Raw genomic sequence first — 20,052 nt, 5'->3', positions numbered from 1 at the left:
AATTGGTCATTAATCGGAAGGTGGTCCATTTATTAGAGGCAGCGAACCTAGAATGGTTCTTAATTAATATATTATAATTCCTTCCCACCAACCGAAATTTCCTTGCATTTTCCCGCAACGTAATCTTGCCGGTCTGTTGACAATTATAACAATCTTAGTGGTCCACGCTTTTCTTTGAAATCGGGCCGTTGGTTCGGAATCTAACGGCTGATCTTATCTTCCACATGTTGGTGCCAAGATTAGAGCAATCGAAACCGTTGGCTAAAGTGTGCTTCACACTAATCCGATGGTGTATGATGGAAGCGGTCCCAAGCATCAAATAGTATAAATATGCAATAAGATCCCTTTCTTGTTGGCTTTCGTTTCCTTTGTCTCTCAGTCGTTGCTTTGTCCTGCCCCAAAGGTATCGTCTTTACAAATCCCTTCCTAAATATCTCTGATTTCTTATATTTGATGGTCTTGCTTTGGATTTTTGTGGATACTCTTTTGTGTTTTTGATTGATGATTATTTATCTGTGAGAAAATGGGTGGAAGCAAGAGAAAAATTTATGCTAGTTGGAGGTTGTCTGTTCTTGATTTTGGTCTCTCTGCTTACTCTAGTAAAGAATCAATGATCCGTTTTACCATTTCTTCGACAACTTCCTCTTTTGAAGTTTGAATTAGCCTTCCATGGTTTTTTCATCAAATAATAAATAAATCTCTCCATTTTAAAGGTAAATTTTATTGTGGAAATTTTTATTTAATATTCAACCTATAATTCCACATGTGGGAAACGGTTTAAATCATAGTTTAATTAGTTAAAAATCTTGATTCTCACAGCCCTCTTGCTTTAATCATTCATATATAGCTATGAGATTTGGATACTGCCGCCATGTGTTGAAGAAACTGTAACTATTTGTGTTTAAATGTTCAGTTTTCTTATTCACGAAGACTATGATTTTAGTTATTGTTGCATGTTGTGATTCAAGCTCACCTTGATTTGCTAGTTGTTTGAGAACAGTTAGACAATAGAGGGTGGGATATGTCGAGCAATAGGAGGTCATATTGGTGTTACCAATGTCGGGAGAGAGTCCAGCCTCGTGGGAGGGAGATGGTCTGCCCAAATTGCGACATGGGATTTGTGTCAGAGCTGGATGATAATATGGATTCTTTTATGAGCCATTTCATGGGGATGGACCCTGATTTCCATCATGACCCGCGGTTCGGTATCATGGAGACTCTCTTTGCCATGAGGAGGCAAGGGACGGTGGGAAGGAGTAGAGACATAGATGCTCGGCGAAGACCCAGCATCTTCTCAGACATAGAAATGGAATTTGGGTCAGGCCCTTGGTTGGTCTTCAGGGGTCAGCTACCTGTTCAGATGTTGGATAACCATGGTTTTGATGCCTCTTTAGATGGACGTCGTGGTGTTGGAATGCGGAGGGCCAACATAGCAGATTACTTTGTTGGCCCTGGATTGGATGAACTGATCGATCAACTTAGACAGAATGATGGGCGCGGACCACCGCCTGCTTCACAAACATCAATCAACTCGATGCCAACTATCAAAATCAGTCAGTGGCATCTAAATGAGGAGTCACACTGTCCTGTTTGCAAGGAACTATTTGAGTTAGGATCTGATGCTAGAGAGATGCCATGCAAGCATTTGTATCACTCTGACTGTATAGTTCCCTGGTTGGAACAACACAATTCATGCCCAATTTGTCGGCTCGAAATACCGCCTCAAGGTTCAGCTAGCTGCTCGCGGTCAAGATCAAGTAATCAAAGTTCAAGTAGTAGTGGGAGAAATAGTGGACGTCAGAGGAGGAGGAACCTGCTCTCATATCTTTGGCCTTTTCGCTCTTCAAGCTCAAGTTCTCGATAGAATAGTCACACCATCAAAATGCTAACTAGAATATGTTATTCTGGATGGCCTTTGATTGCTCCAACATCAAACTTGTTCTACTCTGCTGTATTTCCTGTTTTTCTTGTATTACTTTATTTCCATCTCTATAGAACTTGCCAAGCTACTTGGTATCAAGGTAGTGTTGGTCCTGACATCTATAAAACAATCAAAGGCCACTGTTCATATACTTTTTCTCATCAATGTAAATTATGAATTTCACTTCTTGCAGCATCTGCTTAATTCTTTTCAATAAGTTTATGATGCAATTGGATGTATCACTAGTTGCTTAGTCATGCTAATGCCTCTAGACCTCTCTGTGTTGATATTATTCGCCATAAGAAATATCAAGATGCCATTTTCTTCAAAGATTCTTAAAAGATTATGATGAGGTATTGTGATTATTCTTGCCAATAAGAGAATCTGTGCTCTCTTCATCTGTCAAGAAAATTGCAGAAATAACTACGATCTATCTTGTTTGGCCAACTTGTAGAATTAGACATCCCCTTGTTTGACCTTTGTTAGATTACTTATGCAGATTATCCTATCAAAAGTAGGTATCCTTGTATTGTATACTGCACATGAAAATGTTGCATGCTGCTTTTAAAAGCGAAGAATCCTTAAGACTTCAGGCGATTCGGTTATGGTGATTATGATATGCTTGTATAGTTTCTTGATAAATGGAAATATACAGAAATCTTGTCCTAATTTTCATTCTATGAGGTGATCAAGCTTTTCTCGATGTACTTGTAAGGTTTTATTTCGGCTAATGTAATCGAAAATTTATATTTTAAATATAATTTATTTATGTAATGTGTTTAAAATTTATGTATAAATTTTAATATAAGTAACAAGATGTTTGATAAAAAAAAATATTAAAATGAAAATGCATAGTGTTGGGACAATATCTAATGAAAATGTAATATCTGAGGTGACCCATAAAATTAAAAATTAAAAATAAAAATAAAAAAAATCTGAGGAGCATCCGAAGACATTTTAGGGCATTTAAATGCAGCAATTCTTCGAAAGCCAACTTGCACAGTTTTTAAGGATTATTTTGACCTTTTGTGATAGAGATATATAAGAGGCTTTTGGCCTAATCCAAAGGCATCTCGTTTATTACTTCTGTCAAAGCTATTAAAGATCAACATTGAATCTTAAAATAAGAGTTCATGACCTAAGGTGCTAAAATATTATATTGAGATATCGCCTCCTTTGAATCTTAAAAACAGTACATCTATTTGATATATAGACAACATAACTGGACTGTGTGCTCAGGATGACAGATGAGAAGTTCCTACTTTTCAATACTTGTTTGTGTAACAACTTAATAACTTACTCAAACCTACGGTTTCATTCTCCTTTTCTCATCTCTCTGTTTTAAGATAATTATTTGTTGTTCTGTAAGAGAAAACAAAATTTAGGATCATGCTCTGTATTTTACTTTTACCCTGCTAATAGGTTTAGACAACAGAACTGCTGCTTATTTTCTCATGTCACATACCCCATGGAGGAGAGCAAGAAAATAAGATGAGATCCAATATCTAGTAGAGAAAAATGACTATTTTTTTTAATAATTGTGGTAAAATTTTTCTCTTTTTTTTTTCAAAATACAAGAATAAATATATAATAAAAGGAGTGTTTGAGACATTTTTAATAATTTAAGGATTTATTGTCACGAATAAATTCAGATTATGTGAAAATAGATGATAGTTTATGCTGTCTATCATCTACATCTATTGTGTATAATTATATATATTTTTCTTTTTTTTAATTAATAAATAAACCTTTATTGGGCCGTCGGTTCGGATAATGGCAATTCTGTAATTTTGTTATCTATTTGGTCGAGCTATATAAGTCACCCGCCTTCTCGTCGCAGTCTTTTCTCATTTGGATTTTGGGGCGTCATCTAGGGTTTTTTTTTATCTTAGCGGCGCTTCTCTCTTCTTCTTCTTCTTCCCGTTCCATCGCCATGACAGCCCCAACGCAAGAGGAGCTGCTCGCCGCTCATCTCGACCAGAAACAGATCGATGTGAGCTCTCTCACCTTCTTATCTTCTAAGTACTCTTAATTTTCTTTTCCACTTGCATAGAAACAAACGTCCGATTTTATATCATTATTTGAAAATTTGATTCGGAAACTCTTGTAATTTTGTAAAATTCGAAACATTCCGTATATATAGCTTTACTGTTCTTCTTCTCCATGGCCAGATCTATCTTGCGCCGGGTGCGTTGATCGCCCAAACACGAACCAAAGTACAAGAAGTAGGCTTGCCAAAATAAATATATATATTTAATGAGGATCAATTTATATATAAATATTTCAAGACGAGAAACAGAGTCCGACTGAAGAAGGGATTTATATCATCCATTAAATATCTCAAAATTTCCAAGGTGGCAAATTGGTAATTAATCGGAAGGTGGTCCATTTAATAGAGACAGCGAACCTATAATGTTCCTTAATTAATATTAGATACGGCGACTCGTTTAAGATCCTCCTCATTGGAGAAGTAAATATTGGATAATCTTAATGCTAGAATATAAATATATCTCGAAACAAAGACAAAAGTGGTGAAAAAACAAAACAAAACAAAAAAGTTCTGATTCGCACGAATCTGTAATTTCGTTGCATTTTCCAGCAACGTAATCTTGCCAGTCTTTTGTCAATTATATCAATCTTAGCGGTCCACGCTTTTCTTCAAAATCGGACTGTTGGTTCGGAATCTAACAGTTGATCTTATCTTCCACAGGCCAGTGCCAAGATTAGAGCAATCGAAATCGTTGGCTAAAGTGTGCTTCACACTAATCCGATGGCGTATGATGGAAGCGGTCGTGAGCATCAAATAGTATAAATATGCAAAGGATCCCTTTCTTACTGGCTTTCGTTTCCTTTGTCTCTCAGTCGTTGCCTTGTCTTACCCCAAAGGTATCGCCTTTAGAAATCCCTTCCTAAATCTCTATGATTTCTTATAACTTTTTTTTTTTTCAGCTTAGATTGAATTGCTCGATTTGAAGGTCTCGCTTTTGATTTTTGTGGATACTCTTTTGTGTTTTTGATTGATGATTATGTTATCTGTGAGAAAATTGGTGGAAACAAGAGATAAATTTGAGCTAGTTGGAGGTTGTCTGTTCTTGATTTAGGTCTCTCCGTCTTACTCTAGTAAAGAATTAATGATCTGTTTTACCATTTCTTCAGCAACTTCGTCTTTTGAAGTTTGAATTAGCCTTCCATGGTTTATTCAACAAAAAAAGGATCTCCATTTTAATTGTATTTGAGCTTAAAAATGACTAGCAATTATGTTGTTTCGTGGTAAATTTTATTGTGGAAATTTTTATTTAATTTTCAACCTGCAATTCCACATGTGGGAAACGGTTTAAATCCTAGTTTTAATTAGTTAAAAATATTGATTCTCACAGCCCTCTTGCTTCAATCATTCATATATAGCTATGAGATTTGGATATTGCCGCCCATATGTGTTGAAGAAACTGTAACTATTTGTGTTTAAATGTTCAGTTTTCTCATTCATGAAGACTTTGATTTTAATTATTGTTGCATGTTGTGATTCAAGCTCACCTTGGTCTGCTAGTTGTTTGAGAACAGTCAGACAATAGAGGGTGGGAAATGTCGAGCAGCAGTAGGTCATATTGGTGTTACCAATGCCGAGAGAGAGTCCAGCCTCGTGGGAGGGAGATGGTCTGCCCAAATTGCGACATGGGATTTGTGTCAGAGCTGGATGATAATATGGATTCTCTCGTGAGCCATTTCATGGGGATGGACCCTGATTTCCATCATGACCCGCGGTTCGGTATCATGGAGACTCTCTCAGCCATGATGAGGCAAGGGACGGTGGGAAGGAGTAGAGACATAGATGTCCGGCGAAGACCTAGCATCTTCTCAGACATAGAAATGGAATTCGGGTCAGGCCCTTGGTTGGTCTTCAGGGGTCAGCTACCTATTCATATGTTGGATAACCATGGTTTTGATGCCTTTTTAAATGGACATCGTGGTGTTGGAATGCGGAGGGCCAACATAGCAGATTACTTCGTTGGCCCTGGATTGGATGAACTGATCGATCAACTTACACAGAATGATAGGCGCGGACCACCGCCTGCCTCACAAACATCAATCAACTCGATGCCAACTATCAAGATCAGTCAGCGGCATCTAAATGGGGAGTCACATTGTCCTGTTTGCAAGGAGCTGTTTGAGTTAGGATCTGATGCTAGAGAGATGCCATGCAAGCATTTGTATCACTCTGACTGTATAGTTCCCTGGTTGGAACAACACAATTCATGCCCAGTTTGTCGGCTTGAAATACCGCCTCAGGGTTCAGCTAGCTGCTCGCGGTCAAGATCAAGTAATCAAAGTTCAAGTAGTGGTGGGAGAAATAGTGGACGTCAGAGGAGGAGGAACCTGCTTTCATATCTCTGGCCTTTTCGCTCTTCAAGTTCAAGTTCTCGGTAGAATTGTCACACCATCAAAATGCTTACCAGAATATGTTATTCTGGATGGCCTTTGATTGCTCCAACATCAAACTTGTTTTACTTTGCTGTATTTCCTGTTTTTCTTGTATTACACTATTACTTAATTTCCATCTCAGTAGAACTTGCCAAGCTACTTGGTATCAAGGTAGAGTTGGTCCTGATATGTATAAAACAATCAAATGTCACTGTTCATATACTTTTTCTCATCAATGTAAATTATGAATTACGCTTCTTGCAGCATCTACTTAATTCTTTTCGATGAGTTTATGATGCAATTGGATGTATCACCAGTTGCTTAGTCATGCTAATGCCTCTAGACCTCTCTGCGTTGATATTATTCGCCATAAGAAATATTAAGATGCCATTTTCTTCAAAGTTTCTTAAAGATTATGACGAGGTAAATTATTCTTGCCAATAAGAGAATCATTGTGCTCTCTTCATCTGTCAAGAAAATTGTAGAAATAACTACGATCTATCTTGTTTGACCAATTTGTAGAATTAGATATCCCCTTGTTTGACCTTTGTTAGATTACTTATGCAGGTTATTCTGTCAAAAGTAGGTGTCTTTGTATCGTATGCTGCGTATGAAAATGTTGCACGCTGCTTTTAAAAGCAAAGAATCCTTAAGATTTCAGGTTAGGAGTGGTAAATTTTGATCCAAACCGATAACTCGGCTCTTAATCAGGTTTGTGTTTAATATAATCGGGTTCGAGTCATAAACGGGTCAAACTACCTAACTCGTTTAATAATCGGGTCGTATTCGGGTTTATATAGCTGACCCATTTTGACCCGTTTACCCGTTTGATCCGTTTAAGTATATGGGTTGGGTCGGATTGGGTCAACCCATCAACCCATATATATATATATATATATATATATATATATATAAAGTAACTAAAACCTAAATCACTCTACTCTCTCGTTCTCTCCACTCTCCACTCTCCAACCGCCTCACCTAAATCACTCTACCATTGAATCTCTCCAATCGCCTTCATTCGCGATGCCTCCTACCTTTGTCTTTGCATGTCATCTACCCCGAGAGTTTGCCGACGAATCTCCTCACCATCTGCGCTTAGCCCTTCGCCCTCGTCGGATCTCTCCTTCTGGTCCTCAAATGCTCCAGCACCAGGGACTCCTCCTGCTCCGGCGGATCGATGGATCTAGTAGTTCTGGCCAACGCCTCCAAGGCGAGCCACTTCGACTACTTCTAGAGGAATGACGCCAATGAGTTCATCCTTTTCGTTAGTCGAACCGTCGCCAAAAGGATGTTACCGGGCCAATGCCAATCCGTGCAGCATGAAGGTGACCCTAGGGTTTCTATTCTTGTGATCTGGATTTCTTGGAGGTTTTATGAGAAATCATACAGATTTGTGTTTCCTGTTCCTTTTAAATGTGTCTAATCTGTTTCATGTGGAGGACGGGAGGATCATATTGCCAGATATGGAGTCGATATAACTTTTCGCTGCCATGTTGGCACATTTAACTTCTCCCACACCTGGAGTTTGTGAAAAGGTTTCCTCTACCAAGCTTGTCTACAATGGTTATTTTGATTGATATGCGCTGATACTGATTTCAGAATTTTCTCCTTTAACAATAACTTTCTTAGTTCCGTTTGTAATATGCCATATGTATTTATATGTGGCTGTGAAAGCAGATTACCCATGCCTTATGGGAGATATGTTTAGATTTAAACAACATCTTATTTTTTTCTTAAAGAGTTTATTGATCCGCTCTCTAGAGTCCAGCATTTAGTCAAATGTATGTCTGTGATCAGTTCTCATACTAGATCACATATTCACTGTCTCATCTTAATCCTGTTGCAAGCTTTTTCGTCGTCGCCATTGCAATCGCTGCCGCCGCTATAGCCTTCTAGATCTAATGGATCTCAATTCAGTCAGAGTGATTATGATATACTTGTATAGTTTCTTGATAAATTAAAATATGCAGAAATCTTGTCCTAATTTTTATTCTAAGAGTGGGCTAATGTAATTGGAATGCACAGTGTTGGGACAACATCTAACGAAAATGTAATGTTTGAGGTGACCCTTGCGTTCGAATAGCTTGGGCAGAGATTATATATGTTTTCTTTTTAAAAGAAAAAAACTCTTAGGAGCATCTGAAGACATTTTAGGTCGTTTAGATGCACTTATAAAGTTGCGATTCTTCCAAAGCCAACTTGGACAACATTTAAGGATTATTTTGACCTTTTTGTGATTGAGATATATAAGAGGCTTTTGACCTGATCCAAAGGCAACTCGTCTATTACTCTCCTTTGAATCTTAAAAATAGTACATATATTTGATATATAGACAACATAATCGGACTGTGTGCTCAGGATGACAGATGAGAAGTTCCTACTTTTCAATACTTGTTTGTGTAACAACTTAATAATTTGTTCGAACCTACAGTTTCATTCTCCTTTTCTCATCTCTCTGTTTTAAGATAATTATTTGTTGTTCTGCAAGAGAAAACAAAATTTAGGATCATGCTCTGTATCTTACTTTTACCCTGCTAATAGGTTTAGACAACAGAACTGCTGCTTATTTTCTCATGCGACATACCCCCATAGAGGAGAACAAGAAAACAAGATGAGATCCAATATCTAGTAGAGAAAAATGTAGAAATATTCCTAGTAGGAAGTAGAGGATGGTGATAAAAGATTTTATACATTTGCTAAAAAAAAAATCAAATAATTATACTTAAATCCTTTGAACTGTTATCATTTTTCATATATTCCTCTTAAAACTTTTTGTGACATGAATTTTCTAAACCACTAAAATGTTTTTTTTTTCAAAATATAAGAGTAAACATATAATAAAAGGAGTGTTTGAGACATTTTTAATAATTTAAGGATTTATTGTCACAAATAAATTCAGGTTATATGAAAATAAATGATAGTTTAGGCGGTCTATCATCTCCGTCTATTGTGTATAATTATATATATATATATATATTTTTTTTCCTTTTTTTTTTAAATTAATAAATAAAGCCTTATTGGGCCGTCGGTTCGGATAATGGCAATTTTGCAATTTTGGTATCCATTTGGCCGAGCTATATAAGTCACCCGCCTTCTCGTCGCAGTCTTTTCTCATTTGGAGTTTGGGGTTTCATCTAGGGTTTTTATCTTAGCGGCGCTTCTCTCTTCTTCTTCTTCTTCTTCCCGTTCCATCGCCATGACAGCCCAAACGCAAGAGGAGCTCCTCGCCGCTCATCTCGAGCAGCAACATATCGATGTGAGCTCTCTCACCTTCTTATCTTCTAAGTACTCTTAGTTTTATTTTCCACTTACATAGAAACAAACGTCCGATTTAATATCATTATTTGAAAATTTGATTCGGAAACTTTTGTAATTTTGTAAGATTCGAAACATTCCGTATATATATCCAGTGAAGGATCATGCGGGAATTTATTGAGCTTGGAGTAATGAAATCTTATTGACAGATGAGCTAGCTGTTTGGTTGGAAATATGAATTGGAGTATGAAGAAACTAGATCAAGAAGTGTGATTTCAACTATCTAGTTATTTTGTATAATAACGTCCTTCTTTAGGTGACCTACTTTGAAGCAAGCGGAGAAGTAGTCCAGTGTAAGTAGAAAGCTAGCTAAGTTCCTGAATTAGATGTAATTCATCTGTAAGTCAATAAAAAAGCAAACTTTCTTTTATATCTTTCATTTACTTTTTTCTTTTCTTTTCATGAGAAGTCCTAGTTTTGTCAAAATAAACCCATTCCAAAGTACTAGATGATCACGTGAATAATACCCAACCTCCTACACTTATAAACAGAGTTGCCTTGACACCAGGTACTAAATTGTAACCCTTATCTCATTCATGGCCCTCACAATGTGAGGTTGTCTAAGCCATCTGCCCAGTGCTAAGCTTGGCAATGGTGCTACGGTAGCTTTTATGCTACCGTTTGCTTGGTTGCATGGGGGCTCGTAGCGGCCTTCACTAAATAAATCGACATGCTTAGGTACATTGAAACCTACCAAATATTTCATCCAACTTCTGAAGTTGTACTTTATGTTTTTGTCTTTCCAATGGTGCTCAAATAAATATGTACTGCAAGTAATATAAATATATTTTAAATCTTTGCAGCCTGATGAGCCTGTTGTGGAAGATGAAGAGGAGGATGAAGATGACGATGAAGATGATGACAAAGATGACGATGATGCAGAGGGTAAGTCAAAATGTTCTTACGCACTAAACCTTTCTTGACTATCTTGTGGGAAGACCAAGACAAATTAAGTGGGAAAATGACTTTATGTGACCCTTCCATTTTATTAATCAAGAAAACTTATGTGCAGGCTATGTAGTCTGGAAAATGGACTTCCAGATTTAGTATCTGGAAATAAAAAGATTAGGAAAACCAGCAAACTGCTTAGTACTTTGGCAGTTTTCTTGGCAGATGAGAATATGATATATATATCTGAAATGCTGCATCAAAAGCAATTTCAACCAGCAAGGTCATGTATTTCTAATGGGTCATTTCAAAAAGATATGAAATTTGAAGTGATTCAGGAGATTGGCTCAGTCTTCATACCTTTTGCACTGTCAATTGGCAAGGCCATGCACTTATATCTTTGTTTTCCAAGCCAAGATTGCCTATATGAAGTCTGAAAATTCATAATTAGGTACCGTAGCCTACTTCAGAATGTTCATCTTCATTACTGGTCAGCAAGACATCATAATTGGAGCCTATCAGTTCATCAAAGGCCAACTTTCACCTATATGAGATTTAAAAAGAAGTTTTTTGACATATTCTTCTTTGTAGCAGTAGCAATACCTCTATGAAGTCTGAATATTCATAATTAAGTTTCATAACCTACTTCAGAATGTTCATCTTCATTACTGGTCAGCAAGGTATTGCTACTTGTCATGGTTCACGTACATGAATCCATTGTGTCATCTTATTTGGGCCTGTGTCATTCGATCCAAGCTTGACAGCCTTGTTTAGTGGAATCTACCTAAATGGTTAGTTTGGTTTAGGGAGAAAGAGCTAATTATCTCTTATGTGTGATGCACTATCATGCAGTTTTGATGATCAGTTCAATGGGTCATGTTTTGCAAGCCCTTTATATAACTCTTGCTTTGCAGCCTTTTTTATTTATTATTATCTATTTAACGTTTTAGCCTCCAGCTATACATAATCATGTATTCTTGGTGAACCATGTCTGAGCATGTTTTCCTTTATTTTTTATTTGAAGAACACGTAGGATTCTTTACTTTCTTGCGTTAAATGTTGGTAGTCATAAAGTGTATTTGCTCATTGATTTCTACTTGCAGGACTATCAGGTGATGCTAGTGGAAGATCAAAGCAAAGCAGAAGTGAGAAGAAGAGCCGGAAAGCCATGTTGAAGCTTGGCATGAAACCCATTCCTGGCGTCAGTCGTGTCACCGTAAAGAAGAGCAAGAATGTAAGCTTTGTGGAATTTTTTTCTAATATCTATCCTGCAAGTGTTATGCCCACTCACTACTAAAACTTTGTTTGCCTTCCAGATATTGTTTGTTATCTCCAAGCCGGATGTCTTCAAGAGTCCGACTTCCGACACCTATGTTATCTTTGGGGAGGCAAAGATTGAGGATCTGAGCTCTCAGCTTCAGACACAGGCTGCAGAACAGTTCAAAGCACCTGATCCGAGCCATGTGACCTCGAAACCTGAGACATCTGCTACGGCCCAAGATGATGAAGAGGTTGATGACACAGGTGTTGAGCCTAAGGACATTGAACTAGTGATGACACAGGCCGGGGTTTCAAAGTCTAAGGCTGTCAAGGCACTCAAAGCTGCAGATGGTGACATAGTCACTGCAATCATGGATCTTACTACTTAGTGTTTGGAGTCCTAATCTTCCATAGCTGCTCAAGTTTTTCTCCTTGTGTTTTATTTGAGGGTGCATAGACTGGAAACTTTGTCTATCTATGTTGGTGAAATTAGCTCCTCGCTTGTCTTTGTTTTTATAACAGTAATAGGGCACAAATCATTTTCGTCACTTCCAAATACTTACTGCTGGTTTTTTTTTCCCTGTTCCAGATGAATGAATGCCAAATATTGAGAGCAGATTGGTTTTATAGTCAGATCACAGTTTGTCTAATTTCAAGCTAGTGACTCACAATTTCGTTTAATTCTGATCATCTGTTGTGAGTCATATTAGAATTTCTTTATGAAAAGCCCTTTTCATTGTTGTGATGTGCTTTGCTTTGTTCACAAGAGGGTGAATCCTCCGAATGCTGTCGTCCTTAATGTAACAATAGCTCGATTAAATTAATAACTTTCATGTGAGAGTTATGTCCTTCTTTATCTATCCCTTAATAGATCTTCTAGTTTCCATCCACAATCTTTGATATTTGGATCTGTCTCATCTGTTTGAATCCTTTTTACACGAGTATTATTCATTTATCAAAGCTAACGTCAACCTTTAGTTGATCTGTCCATTAAGTTGGTGTTGTTCTACCAACCTACTCTTCTTTCTCTCACAAGTTATTATATATTTTTCTTATCTAAAGCCACCTCCATTGCACTTTTCTCTCACCATAAAGTTTATCTTGTTAACCAACCTTAGTTCAACCACACAGCTAAGTATCACAGCTCCCCACCAATAGGAAATTCCTTTTACTCCCAAGACATCATATGGTGCCTGATATACTATTATAACAAGATATGTCTCACATGCAAGCCACTTCAATTGCCATTGTTTGCAGAATACAACTCATGACATCATGATGATAGACTTTGACTTGAGCATTTTTATATTTTCTAGTTGCACCAGAGAAGAAGAAGTCTCTCTCGATAGATATGAATTAGAACCTTAGATTTATTAATAATATCAAAAAGAAAGTATATGATGTGTAACACATAAAAAAAAAGAAAAGATAAGAGGGCATTATTATGGATAGAAGTATAATGTATGAAAATTATGATATTAGTTACAAATTTATCATATGATATTTTAACTTCACCGACAAGACAAACATAACACATTACTCCGCCAACGGTCCGATGGCAAATATGTAATTAAACACCATTCGATGCCCCTTTGTGATTACTCCCCGCATCTTCATCCCTTTCCGCGAAAGAAACCACGAGAAAAAGTGACCCCACGTCACGAGATCTCACCTCCGATTCCTCCCTCCTCCCACTAACCTACGCCCGCACCGAACCTTTTCTATCCTACACCCCAACTCCATCTTCAATAATTTTGAAACTCAAGAGAGACAAATATTTGCATGTAGAACACCACATTCTAACGAATTTCGGATTCCAATCCCTGCGTTTCCATGATTTATGCGATAAAATAAGAAAAAGACACCCTGGCTATCGAAGTAAATTTTTTTGCCTATTTTTACAGAAAGTGAGGGGGTGATTTGTAAAAATAGTGGGAAAAAATGTAGCATCGCAATCGTAAAATGAGGTAATTGTAGGTGTTATATGAAAGTTTCCCAAAATTCAAATAAAACCCCCGTGAAAAATAATATAACCTAAAAGAGAGGTGACAGTACCGCTAGTGTAGTTTAACTCTCCCTTTCTCTCACCTTCCTCTCTCTCTCTCTCTCTCTCTCTCTCTCTCTCTCAAGAACGAAAGCAACCCTAACCCTACTCTACTTCTTGATCTCGATCTCTGCTCTTGTTCTTGATCTCGATCTCTGCTATTGTTCTTGATCTCGGTCTCTGCTCTTGTTCTTGATCTCATTCTTGGACTCTATCTCGTTATACCGGCAATGGCGGCATATGGAGAGGGAGGGAGAGATGGTGACTGAGGAGGAGATCTGCGGCGATGGGAAAGGCCAACGAGGAGCGGCCCGGGGGGTTAGGTGAGCCGTCGTCGTCGGATTCGGCCCCCGGAAATGCGGCCGGCGGTAGATGCTCCCGGTGCGGGAGACTCGTGCAGGTTCGGTGCGTCGCCGTGCTGATCCTCGGCGTCGCTGTGCTGCTCTCCGCCGTCTTCTGGCTTCCGCCGTTCTTTGGAAGACGCGGGCATCCGAGCGGCCTAGATTTGGATGGTAGGGTTCGGAGACGATGGGGTGGGGAAATGTCAGTGGTTATTTTGGGATCTGCATTTCTGGATCTTAGTTTGGTTTTGCTTTCCTAGATAGTGGTGATCTCCTGTTCTTCTTGATTTCTTCTTATGCTTTTGGTTTTTCGGTGAATTGTTTTGGGTTGATGCCCATTTGCAATTGGGGATCTGAAGCTAGTATTTGGGCTCTTCATTAATTGCATTTTACTAAAAGTTACGTACTTATTACGCCTTAGCGGACATTTGGTTATCTTTTTGTTTTTTGTTTTTTGATATATGAATGATTCTATCCCATATCTATTATTAGTGTTCATGCATTAAATAGACTCTTAATGTCACTCTGATAAGTGATAATATATTCGAAATGGCCGACGAAATTGTTCGGTTGCTACTTTTATGAGGTCTTGACTTAATTTGGATAGATTCTTAAACTTAGGGGATTGTAAAGATAAGCCTTGTTTTGCATGTCGTGGGTTCACTTGTGAGTAGGAAATTAGCTTTTGGTATTTTATATAATTTGAATTGGGAATTGGGGGCTTCTTCTGTTGTTCTCAATATCTTGAGCTAGTATTAATGCAAAGTATGGCAGTGAGACTATAAAGTTCCAACTCAAGTGATGGAGAAATCTTGGGAATGCTAATTTTGCTGATAAATCAGACAAGGGTATATCTACCAATTGAGCTGGCATCTATGGTACTACTCAGGTACATGAAATTGATCGAATTAAGCCAGCTAAAAGTATGTCATTAGTAAAGTTCATAGGTGAAGACTTAATAAGTTGCATTATCTATGTCCAATAGCAAGCTGGGCTGTTTTTATCAAAATAAAAATAAAAAATGAAGCATGCTGGGTAGTCAAGTAGGCTACTGCAAATTTAACCTAGTGAACAAAAGCTGATCAAATATGTGCAATTATATGAATTAGCTGATGAGAATAATTTGCCCATGTTAAATTCTTGGATTATGTTGCTTGACTTTCTCTAAGCTAAATGATGTTGGAGATACTTTGTAGTATCTAACTATGTGCTCTCATAAGTCATAATAAGTTAGTCTTGCCTTTGTAAAATTTGCTTTGGGCATTTTACAGATAAGACATCGGCAACCTACAGTCCATTTAATTGTACACTAGTTTGTCAAATGGTCCTTATCAGTATGCTGATTCCATGCTCATGCATGTGATCTTGGTTCAGGGACTTGCATTTGTTGATGAAAGGGCTTTTGTTTGTACTATCCTCTACATGGAATAAGCGTGACTTATTAGTATTTTGTTTTACTTTATATATAGTTTGTTAGACCAGATAGTGGTTCCTAGCTTTTTGGAGATGTAATATTGTGTATGTTCTATAGAACTCTTTGCTTTCACTATTGTGTTACTTATTAAGTTAGCTAATTTTATTTTCTATTCTTCTGACATATTTAACTCAATTTGCAGCTGATATAGTAGCAAGTTTCAGACTGCAAAGGACAGTAGACGAGCTGAATAAAAATATATCTAAACTTGAATTTGACATCTTTGAAGAAATTGGTGTTCCTAATTCCTCTGTATGTCCTACTACATACTCCAATTTTGTCTTTCTCCATTTTGTGACTTTTGACCACATGTTCTTACCTAATTCATGTATCATGATAGGTTGTTGTAAGTTCCCTGGAGCCAGTGACTGGATCAAACTGGACAACTGTTGTTTTTGGAGTTTGGCCTTATCCAAAAGGTTCAACTATATCATCAACGTGGATTAGCATTCTCAAGTCTTCTTTTATGTCCTTGGTGGCAAAGCAGTCAACTCTCCACTTGACTACATCCTTGTTTGGGAATTCATCCTTCTTCGAGGTGCTAAAGTACCCTGGAGGAATAACAATTATCCCTTCACAGAGTGCTTTTCTTCTACAGAAACCTCATGCTTTTTTCAATTTCACTTTAAATTTCCCCATCTACAAAGTAGAAGAGAAAATCAATGAGCTGAAGGACCAAATGAAGTTGGGTTTGCTTCTCAATTCCTACGAGGTCTGCTGTTATATCCATGTTCATTTATTTGATCTAACATTATGGAGCCACTTGTTGCTGTCTATTAGCTAAAAAATATAAATTTGATAGTTGTATATAAGTTTAAAGACTCGTGAAGAGATTGTCTGTCCTAGAAATTATCTTGATAAAAAGGGATTCTGGATTGACAATTACAGTGTATAGGATTTTTCTCCTCTCGTGATCTGATTAAGGTGGCTTGTCTATCTAGTACTGGTATTAGAACAGGACGGGTCTCACCTTTCAGACCAGTGGGAATTACCCAGTTAAAATGTTGGAGCAGGCATTTATTCCAGCTATAGGAATTGTGACTCTGAATGGGTTGATTGCTTGTGAAGCTTTTACTGGTGCTTAATGTGTAAATTTACTGTCTTTAATTTCTTAAACTAACCTGCTCTTTTCATGTAATGCAGAATCTGTATGTTAAGTTGACAAATTTAGATGGTTCAACAGTAGTACCTCCTACAATTGTTCAGACCTCCATTGTTCTTGCAGTTGGAAATCACCAACCCTCCCTGCCAAGATTGAAACAGTTGGCTCAGACAATAACTAATTCTTCTTCAGGAAACCTGGGTTTGAATCATACTGTATTTGGTAGAGTAAAGCAGATCCATCTCTCCTCTTATCTTCAGCATTCCCTAAATACTGGAGGCACTGGTTCACCAAGTCCAGCTCCTCAACCTTTACATCACTACCATCACCACCACCACCACCACCACCACCATCATCATGGACGACGAGATGACAATTATTTGGCTCCTGCTCCACAACCTAGTTATCAAACTCCAGCTCCCAGTGGTTGCCAATTTAAACGCTCAAGCAAGCCAAAGAAAGCTTTTCATTCTCCAGCTCCTGCACCAGCTCGTGCGCGACATCATTCTGCTGTTCCTGTGGCTTCTCCTCCACCATCTGTTGCACCTGCATCTGTTCCACAGAGTCCATATATTCCCAATGTGCACGAAAAACCTCCAGCTCCAGCACCTCCCTTGCTTTCAGCATCTCCTCTGCCTTCTGTATATTTTGCTCATGTGCAACCTCCAGGTGAGAGTGCGACAAGAACAAAGCCTCCTGCTGCAAGGCCTTCATCACCTGTGCCTTATTCATGTGAGTTCTTTTTGTCCCTCTACAGTTCTTAAGTGCTTATATTATGTAAGTGACCTTAGTATGAAACTCTGAATATTATTTGATTTAATGTAGTTTCTCTGTTTAGTTTATCTCCTAGTAGCAAATAAATAATGCTTTCCTGATTCTGCCTTAGTTCACTTATTTCTTGGTTCATTTCCTAACCATCGTGAAAATAATGTGTATCTTAGATTGTTGCACACTCTTCAGATCAAACCTTGAATCCTTTACTACAGATGAAACTTTTTTGCTAGTTTTTTAATGTGATTCCTATTTTGAACTTACCCAACTTGTGATTTTTATTTTAAGTAATGGTTACCAAAATCTTCTTGCGCACAGTCTGAAACAAGGAGCAGAAAGCAAAAGAAACAAAGATTCTTGCATCATGTAGATTGATGTTATTGCTTTTGATAGGTTATGTCTTCTTGTTAGAAAGGTTTTAATAGGGAATATAGGTATCTATTATACGTTAGTATCATTCCTTTCCAGACCCATTGGACTGGGAACATGATGCCCCTGATTATATCTATATTCCCAGACCCATTGGACTGGGAATATAGGTATCTATTATTTTGTTGCTTATCAAAGAAAGATAACAAAGGAAAAAAGTGGGTGTTATCTCGACATATACCTTAGGAGCATGCTGTTTCTATTCTCAAGGAAAGGGGTGTGTGTGTCATACTTAATGCGCTTGACTATAATTTAAAGTCAAAGAAAGTTGTTATCGGTGGATTAATTTCATTTGTTTTAATCAGTAGCCTTAAGTCAGAATTTGAGAAGTGCTGATTCTAGTCTTCTCTTTGTTCTTTCTTTACTTCTGCTCGTCAGGTAATATAATTTGTACTAGAAGTGATTATTATTTAAGGAGGTATTGCTCATAATATCATATTCAGTATTTGCTTTTTACACCTAGAGATTTTTTTAAAATTCATTTCATGTCATGTTTAAGCATAAATAATGGATCAGGTCTCTTATGCTACTGTCTTGAAAACATATTAAGATCAGGCCTAAATCTTACCATATAAGTTACAAATCACATGAAAATACCTCAAATGAAAAGCAAGAAATAAAAATTAACTTAACCAAGCAAAATATTTGTTAGACTTTGTTTAATTATGGCATCACTTAATTGTGGCGTGAAAGGCAAATTAATGATTCTAATCTGAAAGTATGTACGCCTTTGGTTACTGTACCAAGATCTCCTCTTGTTTGCTCCCGGTGCTTCTATTCTTATCTTACAGTGGAACCAAAAATATTTATGCTAATCCTGCCTTTGACGGATGGGCTTCAAGATCTAAATGATGTTATTGCAACTAAATTAACTGTAATCACCAAGCTTTGACATAACTAGATCAATGTTACAGAGATGGAAGTTCATCTTCTAAATTCTAATCAGTTTGCACTGTTGTCTTCTGTATTTAAATTACTTACTTTTTACTTTTGCAGCCTCTGCTTCAGGCCGACCTACAATTCACTGGTTCATTGCATCATTCCTGTATTTGTTACTGAGTTCACTATGAAGGACGGGAGCATTTTGTCTTCTAGAGTCTACTTACTAAGTTCTCGAGAAGTGCAGCAACGGCAGTCCCCAGTGCTGCGTAAGAGCTGAGTTATTCACCTGCTCGTGCACAAAAATGGTGCACCTCATCTTCACAGTTTCAAATGCATGTAAATATAGGTATAATGCAATTGGCGAATGTGTCGAATGGTCAAAGCCAGAGAGGTGGCAGGCCCTTGTGAATGCACATTGCCGTTTTGCTATGCACTATTTAGCCGGAAATGTAGCAAAGGAATTGTGTATTGCTCAGTAAGGACCGCATCCTCCTATAAAAGTTTTGGAGGAACGTTTTTGCATGATCTTTCATTTTCTTCTTTTGTTCATGTACTTTCTTCTCTCCAAGAGTTCCTTTTCATGAATCTCACGTCATTCTGCAGGAACCATTAATAAGTGCATTATAAGTGTCAATTTCAACAGTTAAATCGGCTCATCATTTATAATGCAGTAATTCTAGATAGTATCCAAGTTCTTTTTTTTGTTTGTTTGCTATCAAGGTGTTAAATTTGCCGTAATTTTGTAGCAAGTGAAATTCCATGTGTTGTCAAGTACTTAGTTTGATTGCTTATCTGATATTTATATTAGAAAAATTTCCATATGAGAAATAATATTAGAGATATTTACATTGAATGAATTATCTGTAGCATTTAACAGGATTTTTTATGCACTCTGGATAATAAATAGCATCAAATTATGTGATAAATGTTTAGGAAAGTTACGATTTTGAAGCCTATTATTACTTTGTGCAAGAGTGGAGAGTTTGACAAGATAATTTCATATTCTTATCATGCTGTTAGTGTACTCTCTCTCTCTCTCTCTCTCTCTCTCTCTCTCTCTATATATATATATATATATAAAACTCCTCTCGTGGTAATCACTGAGTTTTGACTTTTGAGCCGTTCGATTGGAGACGAACTGTGTGGTTGTCATGGTCTTCTCTCCTCAAGTAGAACTACAATAGTTGGAAGGCCCCAAGAATT

General features: G+C 37.4%; 4 protein-coding genes across 7 annotated transcripts; all 4 read left to right on the top strand.

Moving 5' to 3' along the window:
* Nucleotides 1-309: 309 nt before the first annotated feature.
* Nucleotides 310-2,169, top strand: LOC140765950 (E3 ubiquitin-protein ligase RZF1-like). 2 transcript variants are annotated; one of them, XM_073105295.1, is made up of 2 exons: nucleotides 310-403; nucleotides 1,001-2,169. In XM_073105295.1, the coding sequence occupies exon 2, from the start codon at nucleotides 1,022-1,024 to the stop codon at nucleotides 1,862-1,864; it is 843 nt and encodes a 280-aa protein (XP_072961396.1). In that variant the 5' UTR covers nucleotides 310-403; nucleotides 1,001-1,021; the 3' UTR covers nucleotides 1,865-2,169. The 2 variants fall into 2 exon arrangements, with proteins under 2 accessions (XP_072961396.1, XP_072961397.1); XM_073105296.1 differs by having other exon boundaries at nucleotides 355-403; nucleotides 987-2,169.
* Nucleotides 2,170-3,773: 1,604 nt separating this feature from the next.
* Nucleotides 3,774-6,606, top strand: LOC140765271 (probable E3 ubiquitin-protein ligase RHC1A). 3 transcript variants are annotated; one of them, XM_073104260.1, is made up of 3 exons: nucleotides 3,774-3,914; nucleotides 4,632-4,807; nucleotides 5,483-6,606. In XM_073104260.1, the coding sequence occupies exons 2-3, from the start codon at nucleotides 4,736-4,738 to the stop codon at nucleotides 6,344-6,346; spliced, it is 936 nt and encodes a 311-aa protein (XP_072960361.1). In that variant the 5' UTR covers nucleotides 3,774-3,914; nucleotides 4,632-4,735; the 3' UTR covers nucleotides 6,347-6,606. The 3 variants fall into 3 exon arrangements, with proteins under 3 accessions (XP_072960361.1, XP_072960362.1, XP_072960363.1); XM_073104261.1 differs by lacking the exon at nucleotides 3,774-3,914 and having other exon boundaries at nucleotides 4,649-4,807; nucleotides 5,451-6,606; XM_073104262.1 differs by lacking the exon at nucleotides 3,774-3,914 and having other exon boundaries at nucleotides 4,650-4,807; nucleotides 5,469-6,606.
* Nucleotides 6,607-9,462: 2,856 nt separating this feature from the next.
* LOC140764823 (nascent polypeptide-associated complex subunit alpha-like protein 1) lies at nucleotides 9,463-12,654 on the top strand. The gene is made up of 4 exons (XM_073103615.1): nucleotides 9,463-9,599; nucleotides 10,462-10,543; nucleotides 11,650-11,780; nucleotides 11,863-12,654. The coding sequence occupies exons 1-4, from the start codon at nucleotides 9,540-9,542 to the stop codon at nucleotides 12,193-12,195; spliced, it is 606 nt and encodes a 201-aa protein (XP_072959716.1). The 5' UTR covers nucleotides 9,463-9,539; the 3' UTR covers nucleotides 12,196-12,654.
* Nucleotides 12,655-13,865: 1,211 nt separating this feature from the next.
* On the top strand, nucleotides 13,866-19,497 carry LOC140764821 (uncharacterized). The gene is made up of 5 exons (XM_073103611.1): nucleotides 13,866-14,362; nucleotides 15,808-15,917; nucleotides 16,006-16,377; nucleotides 16,809-17,499; nucleotides 18,964-19,497. The coding sequence occupies exons 1-5, from the start codon at nucleotides 14,137-14,139 to the stop codon at nucleotides 19,035-19,037; spliced, it is 1,473 nt and encodes a 490-aa protein (XP_072959712.1). The 5' UTR covers nucleotides 13,866-14,136; the 3' UTR covers nucleotides 19,038-19,497.
* The last annotated feature ends 555 nt before the right edge of the window (nucleotides 19,498-20,052 follow it).

Source organism: Typha angustifolia, chromosome 8 (genome assembly GCF_048772165.1).
Source record: "Typha angustifolia cultivar Huaian chromosome 8, ASM4877216v1, whole genome shotgun sequence".
Taxonomy (NCBI): Eukaryota; Viridiplantae; Streptophyta; class Magnoliopsida; order Poales; family Typhaceae; genus Typha; species Typha angustifolia.
This window is presented reverse-complemented; position numbering and strand designations above follow the sequence as displayed.

Coding starts and splice junctions, on each gene's coding strand:
- LOC140765950 (XM_073105295.1), top strand. CDS start 1,022: ATGTCGAGCAATAGGAGGTCATATTGGTGTTACCAATGTCGGGAGAGA.
- LOC140765271 (XM_073104260.1), top strand. CDS start 4,736: ATGCAAAGGATCCCTTTCTTACTGGCTTTCGTTTCCTTTGTCTCTCAG. Junction 4,808..5,482: donor TGCCTTGTCTTACCCCAAAG/GTATCGCCTTTA, acceptor GTTTGAGAACAG/TCAGACAATAGAGGGTGGGA.
- LOC140764823 (XM_073103615.1), top strand. CDS start 9,540: ATGACAGCCCAAACGCAAGAGGAGCTCCTCGCCGCTCATCTCGAGCAG. Junction 9,600..10,461: donor TCGAGCAGCAACATATCGAT/GTGAGCTCTCTC, acceptor AAATCTTTGCAG/CCTGATGAGCCTGTTGTGGA. Junction 10,544..11,649: donor AGATGACGATGATGCAGAGG/GTAAGTCAAAAT, acceptor TTCTACTTGCAG/GACTATCAGGTGATGCTAGT.
- LOC140764821 (XM_073103611.1), top strand. CDS start 14,137: ATGGGAAAGGCCAACGAGGAGCGGCCCGGGGGGTTAGGTGAGCCGTCG. Junction 14,363..15,807: donor GAGCGGCCTAGATTTGGATG/GTAGGGTTCGGA, acceptor CTCAATTTGCAG/CTGATATAGTAGCAAGTTTC. Junction 17,500..18,963: donor ATCACCTGTGCCTTATTCAT/GTGAGTTCTTTT, acceptor TTACTTTTGCAG/CCTCTGCTTCAGGCCGACCT.